Below are 24,579 nucleotides of genomic sequence, written 5' to 3'. Positions count from 1 at the left end.
TTTGCGGATGTGTACCGGAAGTTCAGCGCAGTCCAGAAACGCGTGCATGCGCAGTAACGCTTGTTTATGTTGATAAGATGAAACCATCTATAAATGGAAGGGGGGTGTCTGATGCTTTGTTTCAGTTTTTGAGCTTTTGAAACTCCTGCGCTTCGTGGACGAGACTCGGTAAGATGCGCAACGAATGCAACTCTTACTTTAAGGCCGTTTCAAAACCCAAACGTGTGACAATCACATATTTCCTGTTCATCTTTCTCAAAGAGAACGAACCCACGGCGCCTTTATTATTGAAGCCAGATCGTATAAAAGGTTTGTGCAGAAATACGAACATCGCGTAACACCGAGCTATACGAGACTGACATATATAAGACACTGAAAAGAGTGCTTGCTTGCTTTATTAGCCCTGAGACAAACATCCATCAAGATGTAAAATAAAAAATAAAGATGAGCGCTTTAACCACGCAAGAGGAAACCTCAATCTTTCTTTGCAGAAGATTTGATACGCAGATATCCAAGATGATTCTGAGCGCAGAATACTGCCAATAGGCCGCTTGTGAGTAGATCAGAGACGGGGACCTAATTTCCATCGATTTTCAGATCCTTGGCCACCAGCATTGCAGTGACGGGGTGCAGCGCTCCACGGTGCTCCTTAAAAGCTTTCACCGCCTCCTCGCTGTACTTGGGGAAATTGTATACTTCCCTAGAGAGAGAGAGAGAGAAAATGAGGTCAACGGGGACTCGAATTGACCTCGGAGAGCTCCTGCAGATCAAGAAAGCACCAAACTGGCTCTGGAAAAAACAGAAGTGCGTGTAAAGTCGACACATCCTCTTTGCATTGAGGAACCAAACGTCTGCTTGTTTGACGTTGTCACAAAACATGCTTTTGTGAAATCTTGAATTTTCTCAACAATTTAACTTACTTAAAGAGCGGGCGAGTGAATTTCATCCTGCCCTGATCAGTGGCCATCTTCAGCGCAAGAGTAACCGCTTCCTCCCATCGTGCCCTGACACACACGCGCAACCACCTGCGTAAAACACACATTTCACGTGATCTACTGAAACGACGGTGCGACAAACAACAAGACAACCACACCCGTGGTTCTGCATGCACGGTGTTTACCTGAAGCGGACCTCTGCGTTTTTAACATCATTGAGCCGGTAAACCTCTTGCATCCTCTTCACGTGGGCCAGAGGCAGAGGCTCCTAAAACGAGCAAACAAATTTGTGTTTAAAGCACAGATACGCATATATTTTAACTAGCCATATATATTTATAATAATCTTTTGCATCTATATAAAATTAAGACCGATCTCTTAATTTGACAGTAATTCGAATTAGGAAGTATTTTTAGCTATAGAGGGATCCTAAAACTCGATGTCACGCGTTACCTCTTGCAGAAGTAAAGCCACGAACTCGATGAGCTGATGAGAGTTCAGTTTCTTCATATCTGCTTCAGTGAAACTGGCAAGATCTCCTTCTTTTGCCTACAAACAAACACGCAGAGGAGGAGGAAGAGAGAGGATCGTCTTACTCTCAGAGAGATTCAGATTTCCAGGCTCTTGTGCGGTTCAAAGCTCACCTTCACCCATCTCTGACACAGAGTACTGCAGGCGTCAGCCATAGTGGTGTCATACCTGTGAACCAAGAGCGTGAGAAACGCAAAACATTTACTCGACCGAGTAAATCGAGTCAGAGCGGTGTTTTTCGACCTCTAGTCCCCTTACAAAACGTATCGGATGTATCTCTATAAAGTCCGTTTCATCGGACGCGTGCGCCGGGACTGCAGTTAACTTCCGGTCTGCGTTTGGCTAGTGTCTAATAATATACCCATTTATATTTTATTGCATTTGTTAATATGAACTGATATTGTTATTTTATTGTGTAATAGCTGTATTAAGCGACTCGTTGAATTTTGTTGTGTGTTCATTTTATTAAATAAACGATTTGTCGAATGGGTCCTCTGGTTTGATCGCATTTAAAGAAACCGTATGGGACATTGAAATCAAGCAGATGAGATTGGTATCGCAGTCTACATAAAAAATACCGCAGAGACAGCCAAGTAACGCTTCTTCTCGGCTTCTTTTGCTTGTTATTGGAAATTATCTGCAGGCGCTCCTCGTTTGTGAACGTGTGCCGGGGCGGGTCACAAACGCGCGCATGCGAAGTAACGTTCGTTTACGTTGTCACGACCATATATAATACCAAGACGCGCCATTGCCCGCTGGGTCGTACGTCAACGCCGCCGCCATATCGATCAGGGCAAAAGCCGCCCATAAACGCATACAAGCGCGGTGGAGGCGTGGAGCTGCGGTTTTACGCATATGAAGACAGCAACGGTTTCATTTTCAACTCATTCCAATACTTTATTATTTATACGCGGAGTACGGAAACGTTACGGCACCAGTTAAAGCTGGTTAGACTTGATAAAATATCTATTGTCACACAGAACTGTTAAAACCCACGCTTGTCACCCTGTTGAAAAAAACAGCATATGCTGGGTTTGGTTCATTTAGGCTTAATAATTGTGTTCACATTGCTAATGTGATGTAATTTAAGGTAGATGAAATGCACATGATTAGAACACAGCTCGTTTACTTAAAATCTTGGGAAAACAGGTTATATGTTAATCTTGGATCTTATTACCATATTTCACACTATTTATAATGCACCGGTTTACCATCTCGCATACTGTACACGTTTTACCGGATTTATAAAAGAACAAATTTTATTTTTGAAATTGTATAAAACGATGTCAGAAAAGGCCATTTCCCCATTTACAAATCTATATATTTTTTAGATATGTACATAAATCGTTTTACCTTGTGGGTTTTGTTCTACGATTCAAATAAAACCCAAAAACAATCTCAACACGATGCGTTTTATTTATTCTCGACTAATACTTCCACGACGCGCGGTCATTTTATTCTGTTGCTTGTCCTGCGTATACCCCTAACAGATCACTGAACATGGCGCCATCTAGTGGATGCTCCTGATTAACAGGTTCGATTAATGTGTATTTAGCAATTCCTTATGACAACGATTAATTTGAAACATAATTATAGAGATATCAAGTACCTAGGGCCACGATACACGTTTCAATGGTTTACGATATGCGTTAAGAAATGTAAACGTGATTGTGCTTTTAATGCCGAAAAAGCTCAGCTGTTCCATTCACTTCTACGAGTTTGGTGGGCTTTTGCCCTACCTAATATGGCGGCGCCGTTGACGTATCGCAGCAGCGGAACCCCAAAAAACACGGTTGCGTGATGACGTCAGACTGGAAACACCAAGGATTTAGTGGAACTCGCGCGGTTTCTTTTAAAAGGCTTAAAAAAAGTCACGCGATTTCCGGCGAGGGGGCATCGACGCTCTCTTGTTTTTGCGTCGCATTATGGACATTTTTACCGCACGAACGTTCGAGTACACTGGAATGGTTTTGGGAACGAGACGGCCCTTCCCTGATCGGTGGCCCGATTACTTAACAAGGGAGCCGATTAAGACACACCCCTAGTGAGCGCGTTCATTGGCTTTCCCAATTAACATGATTAGTTGAGGCAGGTGTTTCGTATAGAGAAACATTTTAAACGTTTTAGGAGCAGGGCCCGGAGGAACTTAGTCGAAAAACACCGAGTTTGAGTTTCTCACTGTGGTTTGACGGGAGGCATTCCTGGAGTGTGCATCCATCCGTTCCAGTCCACTTTATTCAAGATGTCCACCTGACAGAGAAACAAAGAAAAGCGAGTTACGCAGTAATCGGAGCACGAAGAAACTCGTTTGCGCACGGATTATACACAAGAGAACGTAAACTAACTATGCGAGAGAAAATGTTACGCTCGCACCGGTTGGGTAGAAACTTGTTTTAACGGGAAAACTTTTGAGTTTTCTCGATTTCTTAGCTGCACACAAATACGATGCCTGCGTGACACGTCACATCTTACCTTGTCTTTAAAATAAGCGAACAGATAGTTCTTCCATTCCTCTGTGGTTACGCTGCCGTAAGCGAATAGCTGAATGTAGGATTTCACGAAGCCCATGAAGACCTCTACAAGTTCATGCGAGAGACACAAACAGTCTGCTGTTTTTCCTTCCTTTTGTTGAACAATTATTAGTAACTGTTAATGTTAAACTATTATCGGTAACTAGTATTAGCATCAATGCACTATTAAAATCGAATGGGCTATATTTGTACACGCGTGTAAATGATGTAATATGCGTGTGTTTGTGCGCGTACCAGGGCCTCCCATTAATTCCTCCAGATGATAAAGCAAAGCAAACCCTTTCTCGTAGGGCACAGAAGAGAAGGCTTCGTCCGTGTCCACTTCATCCAGATTTGGCACCAGGTTTGTAAGGCCACTGTTTGCTCCAAATTGGTTCACCTACAAATTCACACCACAGCAAAGTTTTTCATTGTTTCACAAACGGAACGTGATCTAGTTTTTAAGGGCTTTCATGATATTTTTGCGACGTTCAAGTTAATATAACCGATAAAGGTGAGAAAGTAGAGGTTTTAAAAAACAATATACCGTGCATCCAAAAGTAAAAGTAATACATCCGAGATAGTTTTATTTTGGAATCGTGTCTCTTTTCGTTTTCAGAATACATATTTAAAATACTTTACTTTAGTTATATTATATTTCGTATAGATTTCTTGAGAGCACAATCTGATGAACGTTGATGCGAGCAGGCCAAGTGTCTTACAGACTCCTGCAGTTCTTTCCATCCTCCGATGCCTTTAAACTGCCTGAGCTGTTCACTTTCCATACACCTGGCAATCATTCTCTCTAGATACACTGTGTGACCCTCGTTCAACCTAGAGAGAGAGAGAGAGAGAGTTGACTTGTTACCAACCGAGTGGTCAAGTAACGAAAAACATAACCCGTCTAGCTCTTTTGACTTTACAAAGTTTGGTGTACCACGTAGACATACTGTTAAATTGATAAACTCTCTCTCCACATGTCAACCAGACCATAAAAATTGAAGTGCAGAAATACATTGACGTTCAGATATTTTTATTATCGCTCGTTACAGTCGCAAACGTGACCAAACCAAAACGCAACCATCCACATTTTGTTTGCGTCTTGAAATTACAAATTGCAACGTGCGAACGTACCAGAAATGCTCCCAGGTCTTGTTGGTTACCAGGTTGCCCGTCCAGCTGTGGGATATCTCGTGAGCGATGACCTGTAGCGGGACAGATGCGAAAAGCAGATTTGCAAACACGTAAGCGAATTAAGAATAAACGTACGTTTAAGCACTTCGTGTAAATGCGTTCAGGTGACTTACGCCTGCGAGAGACCGATCTCCAGCCTGACAGACCACGAGAGTTTCACGGTCGTGGATGTAAAATATAAAAATGAATATAAAAATCATCAGTCGGCTACATCGGTATTAAAGGACGTCTGTTTGCAGTCGGATCAGTCAAGTAAAATGCGATTTCACTAACCAGTACGGTGGGTGTGACGAATGTGAGGCAGGGGTTCTCCATGCCCCCGTAAGGAAAAGAAGGGGGCAGAACCAGGATGTCGTATTGACCCCACACGTACGGCCCTGCGAGGTTCTCCGCCGTCTTCAGCATGGTCTCGGTCTGATAAAGAAGATCGAGAGACAAGATAAGGGTTTGTCGCCTTAGAATTAAAAGGTTCATCGTGACGTTTTGGCCAAAATCGAGTTATAAATATTCTTATTCTGTGACGACTCGTTACGCTGTGCCATGTTTGTTTTTTTAAACGTGTACGTTTTGAAGAAAACAAAAAGATACGGTTCTATCTGCGACCAAATCGGCGCTTCAAGAGGACCAATCGGGTTCAGGATTGTTTGTCATGCGACCGGACTCCTCAGTGACGGTGGTAAATATCTGAGGAAACGGTGCAACGCAAAACAATGTTTAAAAGAAACTTCAGGGTTGACCGTTTTATTGATCCCTCTTGTCAAGTTGTGTCGTTTCAGGTTTTGTCGAGGAGGTTATTTTTATATTGACAGACAGAAAACTAGACAGCAGCGCTAGCTTCCTAATTCCTATGTTTACAACACCCTCATCATGCGATTAATGCCTTATTTATGCTCTAAAGGCCAAATAATCAACCACGTCAACAGTTTTAATTACAACAATATACACTAGCATGTTATTTATATAAGTAACTTTACCTGTTCCACCTTCTGCGGAATAAAACATATAGATGCACTACAATTAGCAAAGCATAAAACTTGACTCGAACGAGAATAAGTGTCATAAAAACGTGTAAATGTCAATCATTTTTGCTTACACATGAAATCAGTGTTGTAGTAAAAAGTAAATTGTTTGAAAATGTATTGCTTGATAGTGTGCTTGACAAATGTTTTGCAGATAGAACCTTATAGTTCCCTTTCTGTCGGTCTCTCGACCCGACAGATGGGGTTCGCTCTTGAGAACCTATCAACTTCTGACTAGTTTAGAAAAGGCCAATGATATCGGCGAATGAAAATTGCATGCCGGGCTCTGCAACACACTCATCGAGGAGGGGGACGGACACGATGTCTGCTTCCAGCACTGCGGGCGGTTGACGATTCAGACGTTGCGTTCACAGGTGGCCGTGTTCCCACGGGACTCAGCCACCACCTCGTCCGCTCGTCCGGCAAGCAACGAGGGTGATACGAGGATTACTGTGAGCGTTAATCCGCCAGCCACTGGCTCACGGACCGGTCGCACCTCGTCTCGCTCGTCTGACCGTTCCCCAGGAGACGGTCCTCAACCACGTATTCGGAAACGGTGCGTGATAACGATGAGATGTCCCTTGCAGCATCGGGGGGGTGACGTACTGCCATCCGACGATTCCTCGGAGCGCTCTCCCTCGGGGGGTCGAGCCCAGGAAGAAGCGGACGTCGAAATGTCAGCCTGCTTTCCCGGGCCGCCGTGAGCGTTGGGTTGCAGTGCCCGCACCGCCTCTCCCTTTGCTCGCGGCTGGATACATGGTGCTTCGGGTTTGAGCGCGACTCCAAGCCACGCCCGCCCCCCCTCCCGTGGCCGTGTTTACCGGAAGTGCACGAGGAACTTATTTGCCCCCTTTTCGGCGCGTCCACGTCAAACAAGTTCCGTCACCCTCTTTTCTCTCGAGGGTGAGGCAGCTAGAGGATACGTCGATGTCCCCCAGGTGGAGTGTGCCGCCGCGGTGCACTCGTGGCCGCAGGCTCGACCTAGACTCCCGTCCAAAGCATGTAGGGTCTCGGCATCTCTGGTGTCGAGAGCTTACATTGCTGCGGGCCAAGCTGCCTCCTCTCTCCACGCTACGGCCATCCTGCCAGGCCAAGGCGTTGAGAGAGCTCCACGAGGGTAAGACCGACCCAGCGCTTACGCTGGAACTCCGCGCCGCCACCGACCTCGCTCTACGGGCGACCAAGGTGACCGCGCGGGCCCTGGGTCGGGCGATGTCCACACTCGTGGTCCATGAGAGACACCTCTGGCCGAACCTTGCACAGATGAGTAACGCCGAGAAGGTCCGCTTTCTGGACGCACCCATCTCGCGAGGGGGGGGGCTGTTTGGCGATACTGTCGAGCGGCAGTTCTCGACAGTAAGGAAGCAGACAGAGGCTATCAAGCATATCCTCCCCTGCCGCGACTCGGCCGCCCTCGGCCGTCGAGTCCCGTGCACCGTCTGCTTCCCAGCAGCCCTGGTCCTCTTCGACGCCCTCCGGCATCCCCCACTCAAGCGGCCCCCCGGAAGAGACATCGAAGAGGGCAGCCGCGGCGGCCCTCGTGGGAAGACCCCAGGGAGATCGAGAATACCACCGGGCCCGACCCCAGCCATTCCATCGCCGGGTGGTCGATCCGGGACGGTTCCTGCCCCGTCCCAACAGCCCACTCTCTCAAGAGTTTCCTCTTTTTTTTTCTTTTTTTTTGTCACAGCCGCTCTCACCCTCTACACGACGGTGTTCGGCAAGCCCTTCTCCCCTTCCCTCTAGGTGGGTCAGTCGGCTATTTCCGCCTCCCTTCTTTCCCCACTGGGTAAAGAACAGGCATTCCATCCATCACTAAGCACCTTCCTGGGGGCAGGCTGGGCAGAGCAGCCCTGCCCCCTTAGGCCGGGTAACAGCCGAGTTATCTACCACATAGCTCTAACCGGACCTAGTGCTCCAGGCGTGGTAACCGCCCCCCCCATTGGGCGGTTCCGTCTGACGTATCCTCACGAATGGTTCCCACTTTGGTAACCCACGACCTCCCTAGGTGGACCACCACCTTGCGGTAAACTACTTCAGTCTGCACATTTTCCCCACGAGTTGTCCCCTGGCGGCGAGACCATGCTGGTGTCTCCACTAAACTCCTCCCTACGGTAGGAAGTGGTCACTGTAGCGCCTGTCCTCAGTGAGGAAACGGCGCTTACCCAGTGGCCTTACGGTGCCGGGCGGCTTCTCGCTGTTAGAGAAACAAGGCCTCCGCCTGTGACGGCCGGTGGCAGGGGCTTCCCACCTGCTCTGGCACCCCCTACCTCTCCACTGGACGGTTACAATTTCGCGCTAGCGCTCACGTCTGACTCGCCCAGGCCAGTCACCGTCGCTTCGCTAGAGCGTTGTGGCGTTTTGCATAGGAACCCCATCTGTCGGCTCGACACAACGTCGAGAGACCGACAGAAAGGGAACGTCTTGGTTACGGATGTGACCTCAGTTCCCCGATGGAGGGAACGAGACGTCGTGTCCTTTGTGCCACAACACGTGCTGCCCGCTGCAGCGGTCGTGAGAGGTTCTCAGGCTCCTCAGAACAAAGGTGAACGAATGCAGCACGCCGTCTCCCTTTTATACCCGGCTATCCGGGGGCGGAGTCCGGCATGCAGGTTTCATTGGCCTTTTCTAAACTAGTCAGAAGTTGATAGGTTCTCAAGAGCGAACCCCATCTGTCGGCTCGACACGTCGTCTCGTTCCCTCTATCAGGGAAGTGAGGTTATAAGCAGGAAAGGATTTGTCAGAAATAGGTGCCACCTGCGTTTGACCCGTGCCAAAAATCCCTTTTTACAAATTTCAGAAAATGTTGATGTCGTGAATAAACATTAAGAATGCAATTAGGGTGTCTGTCTTTTTCACGTACGAAAGGGATTTGTTTCTTGTATCATTTTTGCTGTACGAAATGCAAAAACGTTTAATGTCAATACCTCCAAACTACTCGGAACAACGCAGATAGAACCTTATAATTGTCAAGGTGACGAGTTGTAGGTTCATCAGTCAAATCAGATCACGCCCCTAGGGAGGGGGTTTGGGTGGTTGGTAGGACCCACCCCTCAATGTCAAAGGTGTAAGTGGGTTTTTTTTAGTGAATTTTTGTCATAAACAATGGTTGTTTTAAATCAAAGATGGGCGTGTAAAGAGCCGAACACTTAAGTTAACGTCACAGCGTAGACACGGTGAACAGCTTAATCGAGTCATGTTTTTGCTTAACGGCAAAGTGCAGCAAATTAAAAAGAAATGGTGCTCTGACTCCAACGTTTCAACTACCGTACTCCAGGTTATTGACACGTTATAACATAACACAATCAGCATTTGGGTATGCGAATGTAATAAACGTGTGCAAAGAAGGTACAGTTTTTGCGAAACAGAGCCTCCCCTTCCACTAGGCTGGCTACGGGCCTGCAGATGGAGACCGATAGGCACGAAACGATAACCAATGTCTGTGGACAACATGTTTATTAAAGTCTGGCACAGCATCAGCGAGAAAAGGAGCCTGGTGTCGCAATGTCATCATCACCTCTGAGAACTCGAACGCTGCCCGATCCACAAACTCCTTCTCAGACCAAACTCTGGTCCTCGGCCCGATCTCCCTGAAAACCACAAACCACGCTCATGGTTACGAGCGAGGCGCAGAAATGTAAACGTAGAGCGGTTGTCAGGCAAGACATTGGTGAAGTCAGAGGTTGTGGCAGTACGCCACAGACAACTGGCGGTGTCAGATTAGAAAGATGCAATTCACCTGCTTTCCAAAGCGCCAACTACGATGGCGATGAGGTAGGAAGGCATGGGAACCTAGAGCAAACGATACATTTGTCAAACAGTAATTCAGGTTAACCAAATGAAATGTGTCCCAGCGAGGACGAAAGACACTCACGGGCTGTCTGAAGCGATAAACGATTCGGGTGTTGTCGTCGGGATCCGCCTCCTGACCATCACGCACTGCGCTCATCAGTGCCACCAGCTCTTTGGGAACAGACACCTGACAGACACACACGATTGGGTTAGCATAAGTGTTTGTCAAAAACCTTTCTGCATTCATACGCCGTCTTACAATGTTTGGCTGCTGTCCCGGTTCTATGAGCCTAAGGACTCTAGAAAGGAGCGTTCGGCTTCACGCGGCTGCTTTTGTTCAAGTGGTTTGGTTTCAGTAAAAGGAAGTGCGTAGCGGTTTGTGCTGTCGGCGTATTTTACCTGAGCGTAGTAAGTGTGCTTGATAGAAGGAGTGTCTTGGCAAGGCACCATAGTCCTGCAATGGGTGGCCTGCGAGAGCACCAAACATAGACGTTACCGCTCTCCGTGGTTATACAGAAAATTAGAGTAGAACACATAAGTAATGCTGGCGTTGTGAATGTATTTGCAGAAGTTGGACATTTAGGCAAAACATTTGAAAATGTGGTTTGTGCTTTTATGTGTAGCCACTTGTAGCGTGTTGGATGTTTGCTCAGTTAATTAGTATGTGTAGTGTGAAACACACGGCCTTTGCAACGCTCTACCAAACCCAGCTAGAAGAACATGGGAAAGAGGAAGAATGTTTGAAGGAAGGTGCATATCGAGTAAACGTGTTGTCATGCTGTGGTTTGAACTGTGAAATGGGGTTGCGAGAGACACCTGGCACTGGCTGAACAGATAGGGATGGGCTTTCCCAGCAGTCTGCGCGGGAGTCAGCCACTGCAGAGCTGTGGCACTGGGAGACGTCTCGTAGTCGATTTCCACGATCACATGTTGACCACTGAAAAGAAACAGAAGATGGAGGAGGAAAAAGAAACGCGTTAAAGAAAGAGAGGGAATGTTGTGCTTTGAAAGGAAACACGTTTCCACAGAGTGCTTTGTACAGACAGGCCAAGGAGGAAATGTGTTGCGCGAGTAAGAAAAAGCAAAGTGTCCGGTATGAAAGGGAATACGGTCATAAAAGCAGTAGTCTTGTTGGAAGTGTTCAAGACACAGCTGTCGGTGTGGTAACTAGCAGTTTAGCACCTCGCCATGTACTTAGTGTTTCACCTAGCCGCTGTAGCCAATGGGAAGCCTCGAGCTGTTAATTGAGTGGGCGGGCGCGGCCGGGAAGCAATCAGGGAGATGCTGTTTAAGCAGCGTCGACGGGTGAAGCGGCAGCGGAACGCGGCAGCCGTCGCGTGAAGACCTGCGAGAGTAAAGACCTGCGACTCTACCTGCGCGACTCCACCGAGCGGCACACTAGCTACACCCGCACACTCACTCACAAGCGCCCACGGTAAGTTCAAGTCTCCACATCTGCTACTCACAAACACACAAGTTTAGCCAGTACCGTGATAGCTCAAAGGCCAGAGTGATCTCCAGAGGAGAGCCCTTGAATCTGTGCTGAGCCCCCACAGCGAACTTGGCTGCCTGGCCATTGGCACACACCTTCAAGATCTTCAGGTTCTTCGAGTCCAGCGTCTACGAACACACATCACACAGAGAAACACATGTAAATGACACAGAGCTTCACCTCACTTCCTACTGAACACACGCAATGCTTTGAGCGTTTCTTACTCGTGCGCTTCCTCGTACGCACATCAATTGCACAAATCCCTATGCAAACCTACTATAAAGGCTGCTGCATAACCCCCAACCCCCCCCCCCCCCCCCCCCCNCCCCCCCCCCCCCCCCCCCCCCGCTCTTGCGTGAATAACCGTCATTTAACAGTGCATTTGGCCCCCATTAACTTCCGTAGTAGGAACAAATACAATGGTACTCAAAAGTGCCTCACAACTGTTTGCCGTTCTACATTCTTCAATCTCTACTTTTGTGTTCAAAACACAAAAATGACCTACTTCTTTTTCCCACTACACTATGGGAGTCAATGGGACAAAACAACTGACAGGTTACAAGCGTTCTTCCACATATCTTTCTCTGTGTTCCTAACAATAAAGACGTGTGTCTACATTTGGAAAACCTCGAAGCTGATGACATATTTTCCCTTTTTTGCTTCACCTATCCCTTTAATGCATCTCTCAAGCTGGCGACATCCAGTTTCACTAAGTTTTTCAACCACATCTGCTGGCACTGCGCACTACAAACCGCATTTCACAGAGACGACACTTCAGACCTGCACGTCAACGTGTCTATCTCGGGTAAAAGGTCGTTTGACGTAACCTGCCAACTCCTAAAATCAAAGTTCGGCTGCAGTAAAATGGTACGGTGTCCAAGAGCAACGCGTATTCATCTCGCTTAGCGATCGTTCCTGTGATATCGCCGCCGACGCAAAACTCGTGCAAAACCATTACAAACTCCATAACGCACCGTTACGCTTTACATTCAACTTAAGGTTTCGGTCCCGGTCCGCTAGGAATTAATTGTGTTTTGGTGCTTTCCATTTGCCACGTGTCGTCCTACCAAGTACGGTTTAACCCTGCACGCCAGGAGACAACACTCGTTACAGTTTCTATGAAAACCACTTCGCCTGCATTCTCTTTATGGCTTTTATCGGCAATATAAACCATTCAACGCGTCACACAAAATTGTGCGAATCCATGCGACTGAATGACCAAACAAATCAAGTCTATACACGTGAAGGCACGACAGTCGCAGAAGTGAAGCAGTAGCTCGTAAAACCCGTATCGGGTTTGCCTCGAGTTGACTTGAAACCCGACGACCGCTGTTACTGTTTCACTTCACGGCTTTCGCTTAAATCCACATCGAAGCGCGAGCCTACACGGGCGAATCTTACTCGCGCGTCTCTCTGTAACTGTAGCTGGAGCGCAGAGGAGAAAAGAGCACAATGAATAACGTTCAAACGCATCAAAACCGTACCAGCGAGGAGAATTTATCCTCCAGAACCTCCACCGTCAGGGCCACCTTTCCTTTCAGTACGCGCCTGTCAAAATCCACACGACAGGTTAGATTTAAGTGCTTGGTAGCGCACTTAGAAAGAGAAGAGAAGGAGCTCGGGTCTGAAACGGGAGCCATTGTTGATAATACGGAGACCGCTCGGCTGAACTGAGCTGAGCTCGCCCTGCGTGTGGATTTTAACCCGGGCGGGGTAATGTGACGCCGGCGAACGCGGCGCATTGTGGGAATTGGGGTGTTGCGTTTCGTTTTCTTCACCGCGGAGACCAAACGGACACTGCGAGTGGCTGCTTCCCTCTAGCGACGAACACTGTTCGGCTCCACGGTTGTGTATTGCTAAAACACTAACTACAAAGGCAAAACGCATAATAACACTTGTGGCATTGGTAAAAAAAAAACACGGTATATTAACCATAGTTTAACCAACATATTTGTCGTTAAACTACATCGACAATTGGTGAAATACACTTTCCCTCACGTTGACGTTGATTTATTTCATTTACTTGTTTCGACATTCATTTTATTGAAAATAAATCGCGTTTTCTTAGTTTTTATTAATATAGTATATTCTTTCTTTCTTTCTCTATCTATTTATTTACTTATTCGCTTACTTGCAGTTGCTCTACAAAGTACATTTCTACAAATACAAATGATATAAAACATAGACTGCGTGTTGTGTAAAACTACTTTTACTGCCACTTGTAATGCCCCCTTTCTCCACTAGAGGGCACAGAGGGAACATAAATGTCAGGTTCACAATAATTGCTTACGACGTTCTCTGGCGTTTCTGGGAACGTAAAAACAAAATGTAAGCGCGCGGCCTTTTGGTTTATACGAGAGGTTTATAAGAGAAATGTATAACTACTCACACGACGCGTTGTGCGTGTTTTGACAAATCCAGCTTCCCGTCACTGGATATACCTTCAGGAAATCGGGAAAAGGTTACACGCCCCCCGTGGAGCACCGTGCCACTCGTAAACGAATGCGTGACGGGGAATACAAATCACGATCAACCTACTGTCTTCTTTTCAATGAAACGTGGTCCGATCCGAGAAAAACATTTCGTCTTCTGACCGTGGTCATCCCACAAGTCATTTACCTTTACATCGACTTAGCTTTGCCAGATATCTACCGTATCCTGCCAAATACACCTTGCTAGAGCAGATCGCCTTTATTCGTTGAAAACTGGATTGTTTTGATAACACGCGGACACGCTTAGAATAAACTACAAGCCTGACACCTCCACAGAGACGGTGCGTGCGTTTTTGTTTTGGGGAATACAGTAACGCGTTTTTCAAAATAAATCACTTTCTTACGTTACAAACTCAGGCATGGTCGTTTGAGAGAACATTTCAAAATGCATTCGGTAGGTAGTTGGTATGTGATTTCATGACAGCGTACTGTACACTCGCACCGTCTTGTAAATTCCACGAGAGCGTGCAAAACCGTACATGTTATGTTTCAAAGCGCACGTGACCCTCGTTACAGGCAGAAACGGGTGAACCGCTGTGCAAAAAAGGAGTTAAGCACATAAACTCACTACCGGTTCTTTTCAAGTTGGGGTGCCTCGGCGTTTCGTGTGTTCTTACTTCTTTGCGATGTTAAACGTGCTTGCTTCTCGCGCTTACATGGGGTCAACTTGTCAAAAAAAACGAATTGGACGTGTGACGTGGTATTTCTGTGCTCGATTTTTGTCGGCGGGGACCTAAAATGTTTATTTGTGCGGTCTTTAATATTACGTATTCATTATGAAATAGGCCTAGTGTATCTTTGTTTTCCAGCTTTCTATTGATTAACACGTTTTACATTTTTATTTAGCGCTGGATGAGTTACTTCAAATTGCAATTACCGCTTACGTAAATACTTACTGTATTTCGTTCACTAATTTCACCAATGAATACTGTCTATATCACTTGAACCGTTTCTACCTAGGGCGTTCTCGGCGATTCTGTCAGAAACGCACGCAACAACAAAAAAGTGTGTGGAGGAAGGAACGCGGGCTCCTCCCGGCGGGTCCCGGACAGGAAGAGGATGACGTCAGTGCGCTCCGCTCGCAGCAGATTCAGGTTACAGTATATCACCGCCCGTGCGTTCGCGTGTTCTTGAATGTCGCGCATTTGCGGATGGTGGCTGGAGGAGGAAAAGCGTGTTTACACAGACGGCCCGAGCGCCTGGGGAATAGCGCGCGGCGAGAGGAAGTGAGCCGGCTCGCTGTCTGCCTGCACCAACTTCCTGCTCAGAGAGAGAGAGAGAGAGAGAGAGAGAGAGAGAGAGAGAGAGAGAGAGAGAAAACAGTCGGGATCCCATTACAGTCCGACTGAGAGCTGACGAGACGGCCGACAGCATGGAAAAACAGCACATTATACGGAATTCTTGGTAAAAAAAAAAAGTAACGACACAGAAAACCCAGACCGTTACGCACAGGTACGTGGACAAATCATTTATACCATCTCGACGTTTTATAAATATTTTGAGATGACTACAAACGTATAGTTGGACGACTTGGTAATAGCGTTTGGAAGAAGAGTCTTCCAAAGTACAGGAATGAAACTTGATATCCCAAAAAGTCGGCCAACGCCGTAAACTTATCCAAATTTGAAATGTACAGCCCTGACGCGTACGTCTTCAATCCAAACGTTTCTACGGTTCAAATTAAGAACGACGCGTACTAAAGTGAAAGAATACGTGTTTATCAATAATCGATACGTAAAGCGCACGCTGTGCTCGTCGTTCCCGTTACTTACGCGGTAAAGTTTGGATACCTGTTGAATTTGTAATATCGTTGTGTACGTTTATAAATAAAGGTAAGGCTCTTTGCGAGGCTGAAATGTGGTTCCTGGCTCTTTAAACGCGCCAGTAGAGTTTCTGGTTTGTCTGGAAACAGCAGCAGACTAATTGCCATGCGCTTCCGGATTGAAACTGGCAGCAGACAGCATCTTGAAAATGAGTCATTGGGGCGCACAAAGGAACTTCAGTTCGGTCCTAAACCTGATGTTACTCCTGCATCTGGATGCGTCGGGGTTTATATTTTATGATCGGAGAAGATCTACGGCGGCCTTGACGAGCGTGTAGCCGCATACTTTAAAAACGCACCTGAAAAATGTCTTACCTTTATAATGTATGAATCGCAGACGAACGATGGTAAAGCTTAGCCGTTTTGCATTCGCTTTTAAACCACTGGAACTGCGTTTTAGTTAGTTGATGTTAAGTCGGTTCCTCTCAAGTTCACGCGGGTGGCCTAGGAGAGAAACCACAGGTGCAGTTCGTCGCATTAACTGTGGTTACGTAACATTACGCTTGACGAGCTATACTTTTTACAGTATAGGTATCGTTTGGTTTTTTAACTACGAATGTTATTCTTTTAAAATATCGCGCATTCAAAATGAAGTTGCGATGACAATTATACACGTTGAGGCATCCGAATGGTTTTAGGGCCACGCTCTGACATTCTCGGGCACGTCTGTGTAATTTCAAGAGCTGCACATCTCTGGAGAAATGTGGTGGTGGAGAAAAGTTCTCCGCGCTCTCCATCTCCCTCTCTTCAGCAGGAGCTCCCCGAATTTTCCACTGCAGTCTGTGCGCAAGTTTAGTCGTGGCGAAGTAATGTCTGCGCGGACCGACTAATCTCGTTACGAGTTTGTGGGGTTTGTGCGGCAGGTTTGGTGTTTTAAAGCTGTCCGGGGGCCATTCGAAACATTGCGCTTCGCGTTTTGGTTTCCAAACTGTCCCCGCGTGAGCTTGAAGGGTGGGAGCGTCACCTTGCGCCGAAGAACGAGGACTTTCTAAGGTTAGTTTAAACATCTCGCCTGCTTGTGTTCAAAAGCGCACGCAGACTGGCTGACTGCCTCGTGAGATTCTATCATACAGAAACCGCTGTGGGTTAGTGACTAGACAGTTGATTTATGTTTAGGACACAGTCGGCGTGTGTGGAGAGGCTTCTTCTTCCTCCCGCGTACTTCCTGATGAGCCGGATAGATTCGCAGGAAGAAATGTTGGTGTTTTCCGTTGAAAATAAACTCCAAACACACTGGCTTGCGAGAGTCTCAAAAACGTACTTTGGTGAAACGCAGTCCGTGCTGGTAAAACGGCTCGATGCAGCTCTCGGCTGAAGAGGAATCAATAGAAACACAACCTGCTGTATGTCCGGCTTCCCGGTGGCTGCAAGGAGAGAAAAAAAACATGTTTGTTGTTGGCATGTAACAGTTAAATGTGATGCGTACTGATGCATCGTAAAAGCATTCTGAAAACATCGTCTTTAAAAGATGCACGAAATATTAGCATCTTTATAAGTATCGGGCATCGTTTGCATTTTTTAGCTAGCCGTATTGATCTGATAAAGGTGACCTGATATGTTTTGGGGGGATAATGTCCAAATAATTAAAAAAAAACTTTTCTGCTCGACAGTGAACTATTTTAATGCGTGCAAAATCGGTGCACATCTATTACGTTATATTTTCAAACAGTTGAGGCAAACTTAATCTGCATCCTCAAACTTCCACGAGTCTGATTCAAACCAGACATGTTTGACTCGCGACCTCATTGTTTGTTTAGCACACACCGACTGTTATTTGTTTGTCTTCAGATGGCGGTTGTTCAGATTCGGTGTCGTTCCTTTCCTTAAAACTGTCTTTTTGAGTCTTCTCGCTTTCAAAATAAAAACGAGAGCCGTTTCAAAGACAGCGCGGGAATTTTCTCATCGATCGTTTGCAAACGGTTGTGCCAGCAACAAAACGGAAAAGAGGTAAAGGAAACCTTTATTTGTGCAAAGCGCCCGTGTGGTCCCGGCGTTCCCGTGTTGCTCCCCGCAGCAGGAATTCCTACCTTTCAGTTTGAGATCGGCGTTCCCAGGAAGACGCCCTTCAAAGGAGAATTGTAGGAAGTCCTGATATAGACAGTTTTACGGTCGTTTAAAGCAGATGCTCCGCACAGAGGATGCTGGAGCAGGAAATGGCTTTATTTCGCTTCTTTGGGGGTTTGAAAAAAATAATAAGGGGACAGCGTATATATCTGTGTGTGTGTGTGGGTGTGGGTGGCCGGGGATGAGGTAGGGTCTAAATGTACATCTAAATGTAAATTGCTATAGAAAATAGTGTGTCTTTGGGAGAGTCATCGCAACGGAGAGAGGACATGTACATGGTCCCTACTGATAAAAGGCCCGTAAAATGGACCAATCGTTAAAGGAGTCGTTCCTTTAAATCCAATGATGTTACATTTCTTGGATGATATTTAGAGGTACATTTTGGAGATAGAAAATATAATTAGTGTCGTATGAAAACAATGGGAGAGTATCAGATGTCCTCGCTCGCAGTGAAACAAACCTGTGTGTATCGTCACAGAACTTCCTGAAAAATATCTGCAGGGCGTTTGAAGCACATCCTTCTTTGCACATCCGCTTTGACACCGCACGTCTGGCCCATCTGTATCTTGCTGTTAATGTCCCAAGCAAACACGTGAAGGAAAATAAAAAATCCATTACATGTTAAAACAAATCACAATTGGATCTTTGTAGATTATTTTTAATGCTTCGGTTTGACATTTCCCTTTTTTTATCATATTTTCATTTCATCTCGTCACAGAAAGGAAAATGCTTCGCTTTGACACGCGACAACATGTTGACCTTGTGTTATTTTGTTTGCAACTCTCCTGATGGACTTTGGCGTGTTAAATCGTTTCTCGTACGCACCTTTTGCCTTTCAATTTCAACACTCCCATCAACCTCTCGATGACATTCGGAACTGTCGGGTTTGATGGCCTAAAGTGTGGTGAAAGTGCGAGTCCGTGTGTCTCTGACTAAGACTTTCCCAAAATAAGCGAGACCGCAATCAGGGAGTTCCTATTGACCAATAAAACATGTTCCCTGTCAGATCTCTCTGCGCCAGTGAGTCAGCCAGCATCTTTCTCCATCTACTGTTCTTTCCCTCCGTCCATCGCTCAGGCTCAGACAGCAGGAAGACCGCAGTTAACGCCAGCCCGCCCTGTTTGACTGACTTACAGCCACCGAAGTATGATGTAATGCTAGTTAAATCCGAGGAGCGTGATATAACACGCACACATTCGACAGCCTTGAATTTCAAACAGGTCACGTCTATTCAATAGCCATCAGACATCCATTCCAAGGTCCTATTTTTTACAACTTAAATCTGTTTTGTACACCGGACATCCACTCCAAATGAAAAGAAATAAGTTGCGTGTCTTAAAGGGATAGTTCACCCCAAACTAAAAATGTACACATCCTCGTGTTATTGCAAACCTGTGTGACTTTCTTTTGTTCTGCAGAACGCAAAAGATGACGCTTTGAAGAACGTTGGTAACCAAACAACATTGGCCGACACAAAACCACAGACATTTCTCAAAATATCTTCTTTTGTGTTCTACAGACGAAAGTCATACGTATACAGGTTCTGAAAGGCACGAATATTTGGTTTGGGCTAAATTTTTCCTATTACGTCAGCAAAAGAATGCGTTTCGGAGCCTTGATTTGCTGCCGTGCACTTCATTTTAAGTGCGTAATAAACGTATATCTTCGTATAATAAACAATCAAAGCGATGAAAAATAAAGAGGTCATAAGAGCACGCTGAGGTTAAACGCTTGACTCGAGGGCATGCGGAACCTTGGTCTTCCTATACTGCAAGGCTTTTAACGTTGAACCAAAGCACCTTCCTGTTGGAAACAATCCCAGACCCCGTGCATAACGGAAACGACTCCTATTCGACTTCAAAATCTTTATCTTACCTTTAATGGATGCACTTACGTATCGACTGCCGTCAGCCTCAGACAATACTGTGATTTAATTTCATCCCAACAGCGTCCGACCCGGTTTGCGCTCTTAGAAGAACCTTTTTTGTCTAAATGGTTTCATAAAGAACCTTTAACATTCGAAGAGCCTTTTCGTTTCACAAATGGTTCTTCGGGGCGGAAAAGGGTTCTTCAGATTATTAAAAGGTAAGCGAGAGATGGTTCTTGAATGAACCTTTGACTGAACGGTTCTTTGTGGAACCAAAAATGGTTCTTCTATGGCATCGCTGTGAAAAACCTTTTAAGCACCTTTATTTTTAAGAAAAAAAACTGAAGGATTTTGCGGGGAGTACGTCCGGGAAAATCTAACATCGCTCGAATTTCGTTGTCAAAAGTACACAGATCACAAATGTACGGTTTTGGTCGTGGCTTATCTTTGTGGACGTCCTGCGTTTTATGAGATTGCGGAATCCTGTCAGTTTTACAGCAGCTATCCGTTCTAAAACTCATTCACAAAAACTAGACTATTGATCGGTCCCTATCTCCTAGATAGGCTGCCGTCCGGTAAATAAAAAGATCTGCGTCTGCATGCGCTTGACTGCCTTTGTTTGAACATTACAAAGATTTGGTTGCCCGTTCATGGATTTAACCCCAAAAAAGGAAGTGCTTGACTTCTTGTCATTTCCATGTTATTCAGGTTCAGCAGCTATTTTTATAAAGCACCTGTGTCGAGGTCAGATATAGATCTGTTATACGTGTGTGTTCGCGTAAACTAGATTTGTACAATTGCAGAACAAAACACGAGTAATACATGACCACCGTCATGCAAATGTTCTCTGGGGTGGTTAGCACTTCTTAGGTGTCAAAATAAGTTCACCGTGTCTCCGTATTCTTTGAAAAAATCTCAGCCCACTAATCATTTTCGTGTCTGCTACCAGCATTTTCTGACGTATGGGTTGCATTGGAATGAAGTGTTCTGCCCTCTCTTAACCCTCTTATCTCCACCCGGTCTCTTTACTCTTTATGTTCGCAAACAAGGTCTTACAAACGGACAAACTCCATATTTACCTTGACAGTAAACTCTGTCCACATTGCGCTACCTTTGCATGGACAACTCGGACCTTCTGAACCTCTTTTGAGTCTCTGCGTGCTGTAAACTGACCTCGTGTCAGTGGGACGGTCGATGCTAAACGTGTGGCTCGTTTGCAAGAGGTGAAGCTGTTGCCGTGTCAGCGTTCGGTTTCTGGCTGATATCCTTTGTTGTTTACGAGCCCGTGCGTTAATGTGCAACAGAACAGGAAATGCTTGCCGAGTTTGTGGGAGGGCACGCAGGAATGAAGAGAGAAGGAAGTACGCAGAGAGAAAAGGGAAATTAAAGCGAGAGGATGGATTCTTGTTCATCGATAAGAGTCTGAATATCAGATCAATTAAAACTGGGCGCATTTCCACACACCCACACGCAAACTAAATTAGGCTTTACTGTGCCATAGGACCTTCCTGCAGATACTTAAAAGTTATTCGATAGAGTCTAACCTTGGCCGATTTGAGTTAGACGGAAGCTTTTTGACGGAGAGCAAAAAATGACACCGCACTCCGATATATAATGCTTTTAAATAAGTTTCGTTTCATTTCCAATGTTCAAAAATCTGCCATCCTTCTGAGAATGCCTTGCAAAGAAAGTGAAGGAAATATATCTCTTCCCGACGGCATTGAGATTTGAAGGACAGCAAGACACTCAATTCACCTAGATCTCGGATATTTCTCTGGAGAAAAGAGCCAGAAATCTCAGAAATGTCTCCGTTACAGTTTCAGAAGAGATCTCAACAATGTCCTAAACTGAGCTCAGATTTGTCACGTCTGCAGTTCTCAATATGAACGCCAACGTTTCTCATCAAATTAACCCCAATCAAGATTATTATTTTACATATCCATACTCCTTTGTTTTAAATTTATATCTCCAAAGCAATATTGGGAGAAAATCCGAGACTTGCTTAAATAAAGACTGGAGAACTCCATCGAATCTCCCGTGCTATGAAATATTCCTCTGGGAGAAAAGCGGACGGGGAATGTCAACTGTAAACAAACTTACATTTTATGTAATGATGAAAAATAAAACATTGTTATTGTATGCTGTATGGTTGCAGCAATACTAAGATGCATGGGGCTTAAACCTAGTCCCAGTTTTTTTTCATAAAGTATGTTTTTAAAAACGACTTAAATATCCTATCGGTTGTAAAATGACTACAGTCTCTCGGTAGCTTCTCGTAAATAATTGTGTTATTTTTTGTCTGACAGATATGGAGAGTGCCATCACGCTGTGGCAGTTTTTGCTGCAGCTACTGCTAGACCAAAGCCATAAGCACTTGATTTGCTGGACCTCCAATGACGGCGAGTTCAAACTGCTCAAGTCCGAAGAAGTGGCCAAACTCTGGGGCCTTCGCAAGAACAAGACCAACATGAACTACGACAAACTAAGCAGAGCACTACGCTACTATTACGACAAGGTTACACACGCTCAGACATCGTCGACGTGATGACACAATTCCTCCGGATGATGCATCGTAATCCACGTTGTGTTTTCTCTTCTTTTTGCAGAATATCATCAAGAAGGTGATCGGCCAGAAGTTTGTTTATAAGTTCGTATCGTTCCCTGACATTCTCAAAATGGACCCTCAAGCCGTCGAGCTCGGCCGCGAAGGGGCTCGCATCGCTGGGGGTGCGATGTTGCAGGAGGTGGAGTCCGATTGCGGCGAGGGGGAGGAGTCTCCAAAACTATCCCTGAGAAGCCCCGCCTTTAGAAATGAGTATCTGCACTCTGGTCTGTACTCATCCTTCACTGTCAGCTCCCTCCAAAGCCCGCCTCCGCTGCTGCGTCCCATCAAAATCGAGAAACAGCGAGGGGAGGAGGGGCCGACGGTGATTCGGTTCGGCAATCGAACAGATAAGGTCGCTTCGCTCGCCTCCTCGCCACCACCCTCTCCCTGCTCTTCCCGTAGCCCCTCCCCCTGTCACAGTCCCATCTATACGATGCGGCCGGGGCATCCAGAGGCTCATATAGACGAATTGGAGCAGAGCGTTCAGCCTCTGAATTTATCGTCTGGCCACAGGGAGCGAGCACAGAACTGGGCCACGCCCCCTGAGAGGAGGACCAGTAGCAACGGATTTCCTCTCAAACCAAGGAAACCCAGAGGGCTGGAAATCTCCGCCCCTTCCATACTGCTTTCAGGAAGCGACTTGGGCTCCATCGCCCTCAACAGCCCAGCGCTACCCTCAGGGTCACTAACGCCAGCTTTTTTCACTGCACAGGTACTAAAATCTACATGCAACATAGTACTCAAACACGCGTGCAATCCCAGAACGCATTGCGACACACTCGGTCTGACAAAATGATGTCGATCACGAGAGAATTTCCATATTTTGGTCAACTATTTATTTGAGTCTCTGCATCCGCAGCAGCGCTATAGTTGCCACCTATGTAGGGTGTTTCAAATCGATTGCTTTTATTTCGACTATGAAGGCAGCTACCCGTGTAGGTTGCATACAACAAGGAAGCTTACGAATCCGAGCTACAGCTGAACATAATAAAAACGTCCACTTGAGCTCTGTTTCACACCGGTAGCGGGTAACAAATATGCAGGAAACACACCTATACTGGTACTACAGACAAACCTTCGGCGTTTTCTGGGCGTGTAGTGGGAAACGTGTGGTAGAAAGACGAGTTTATAAAGAGGTAAAGAGTGCGGGAAAAGACAGACAGGAAGGTATGAGAACGAAGAGAGACCTATAAGTAAAGCCATATGTCCGTAATCTCGCACAGTACGGCACGGTGACACGGGACCGAGGAAAACGGAGAGAGAGAGAGAGAGAGAGAGAGAGAGAGAGAGAGAGAGAGAGAGAGAGAGATTGATTTCGCATGTTTCCCTGCAGCCACAACCTGCCGGTCCAAAGTTTATGACCCGTGGGATGCAACGCGCTCGCGTAGACGTTTCTTTTTCTTTCCCTTTAAAGTCAACACGAAACTGCGCTCGCAACCCATATTTCGAGCGGAACAGGATATTAAACGAGGAAAATATATAATATGGGACTTTAAGATTTTATACACGGGGTTTGAGGATGCGACGATGTCGGGTGAAAAAGAAAGCTGTTTTAGGATTGGGGCAAGTTGTCACATTTCGATGAAAGATCGTGAAAGATTTTCCTCTTCATTGTTTTTATGTCATGCTAAGTGAAACGGTTATTTCGAGCCTGATCTCTCATTAATTCATATTAAATTAGCCAAAATTACGAAAAGTTACGAAGGGCTATGAGATCGTGTAAAAGATTGTGCGCGAGCAAAATGCAAGATGCGAGAACAGATGTTTATCAAGTGTCGTCTGTTTTCTGGTTAGTTTTCATTCGTGCTGCATTGCTCATTTTAGATTTGCTTGGCTCAAAAAAACCGGTAAAACTTTTGAAAAGTTACCGTTTTAGTGGTGCTCAGACTTCATTTCTGCGTCACGGGTTATATAGCCTGCAACCCGAAGCGAAGATGAACTCGGACGTGTCGAGACAAGCAGAGACTCACATAAGTCTTGCGAACGTTTCGAAACGACATTGAGAATTCATGATCCACGACTTCAGTGACTAATACAAATATCTTACGGTTCTGCTTATGTTCGGCCCCTTTCACAATACCTCCTCTCTCTCTCTCTCTCTCTCTCTCTCTCCAGACTCCCTCCGGTCTGCTGTTGACTCCCAGTCCTCTCCTCTCCTCCATTCATTTCTGGAGCAGTCTGAGTCCCGTAGCACCTCTGAGCCCCGCGAGACTCCAGGGCCACGGGTCACTCTTTCAGGTATGCGCAAAAACTCCC

At 46.0% G+C, this 24,579-nt stretch overlaps 1 protein-coding gene across 3 annotated transcripts; it reads right to left on the bottom strand.

Annotated features, from left to right (window-relative positions):
- Positions 1–377: 377 nt before the first annotated feature.
- Positions 378–24,579, bottom strand: lta4h (leukotriene A4 hydrolase). 3 transcript variants are annotated; one of them, XM_057324579.1, is made up of 20 exons: positions 24,404–24,579; positions 17,049–17,151; positions 11,471–11,601; positions 10,798–10,918; positions 10,381–10,449; positions 10,064–10,168; positions 9,929–9,981; positions 9,707–9,779; positions 5,444–5,584; positions 5,284–5,307; positions 5,111–5,181; positions 4,699–4,810; positions 4,232–4,376; positions 3,939–4,042; positions 3,646–3,716; positions 1,580–1,634; positions 1,389–1,484; positions 1,121–1,203; positions 921–1,025; positions 378–700 (listed from the first exon to the last, which is right to left on the bottom strand). In XM_057324579.1, the coding sequence occupies exons 1-20, from the start codon at positions 24,487–24,489 to the stop codon at positions 577–579; spliced, it is 1,872 nt and encodes a 623-aa protein (XP_057180562.1). In that variant the 5' UTR covers positions 24,490–24,579; the 3' UTR covers positions 378–576. The 3 variants fall into 3 exon arrangements, with proteins under 3 accessions (XP_057180562.1, XP_057180561.1, XP_057180560.1); XM_057324578.1 differs by lacking the exon at positions 24,404–24,579 and adding an exon at positions 18,312–21,804; XM_057324577.1 differs by lacking the exons at positions 17,049–17,151; positions 24,404–24,579 and adding an exon at positions 12,958–13,834.

This window comes from Triplophysa rosa, linkage group LG24 (genome assembly GCF_024868665.1).
Source record: "Triplophysa rosa linkage group LG24, Trosa_1v2, whole genome shotgun sequence".
Taxonomy (NCBI): domain Eukaryota; kingdom Metazoa; phylum Chordata; class Actinopteri; order Cypriniformes; family Nemacheilidae; genus Triplophysa; species Triplophysa rosa.
This window is presented reverse-complemented; position numbering and strand designations above follow the sequence as displayed.

Excerpts from the sequence above, each read along its gene's own strand:
- lta4h (XM_057324578.1), bottom strand. The coding sequence starts at position 18,466 with ATGGATTTTTTATTTTCCTTCACGTGTTTGCTTGGGACATTAACAGCA. Across the intron at positions 1,485-1,579 it reads TGTGTCAGAGATGGGTGAAG|GCAAAAGAAGGAGATCTTGC; the intron begins GTGAGCTTTGAA and ends GTTTGTTTGTAG. Across the intron at positions 1,026-1,120 it reads AACGCAGAGGTCCGCTTCAG|GTGGTTGCGCGTGTGTGTCA; the intron begins GTAAACACCGTG and ends TGTTTTACGCAG.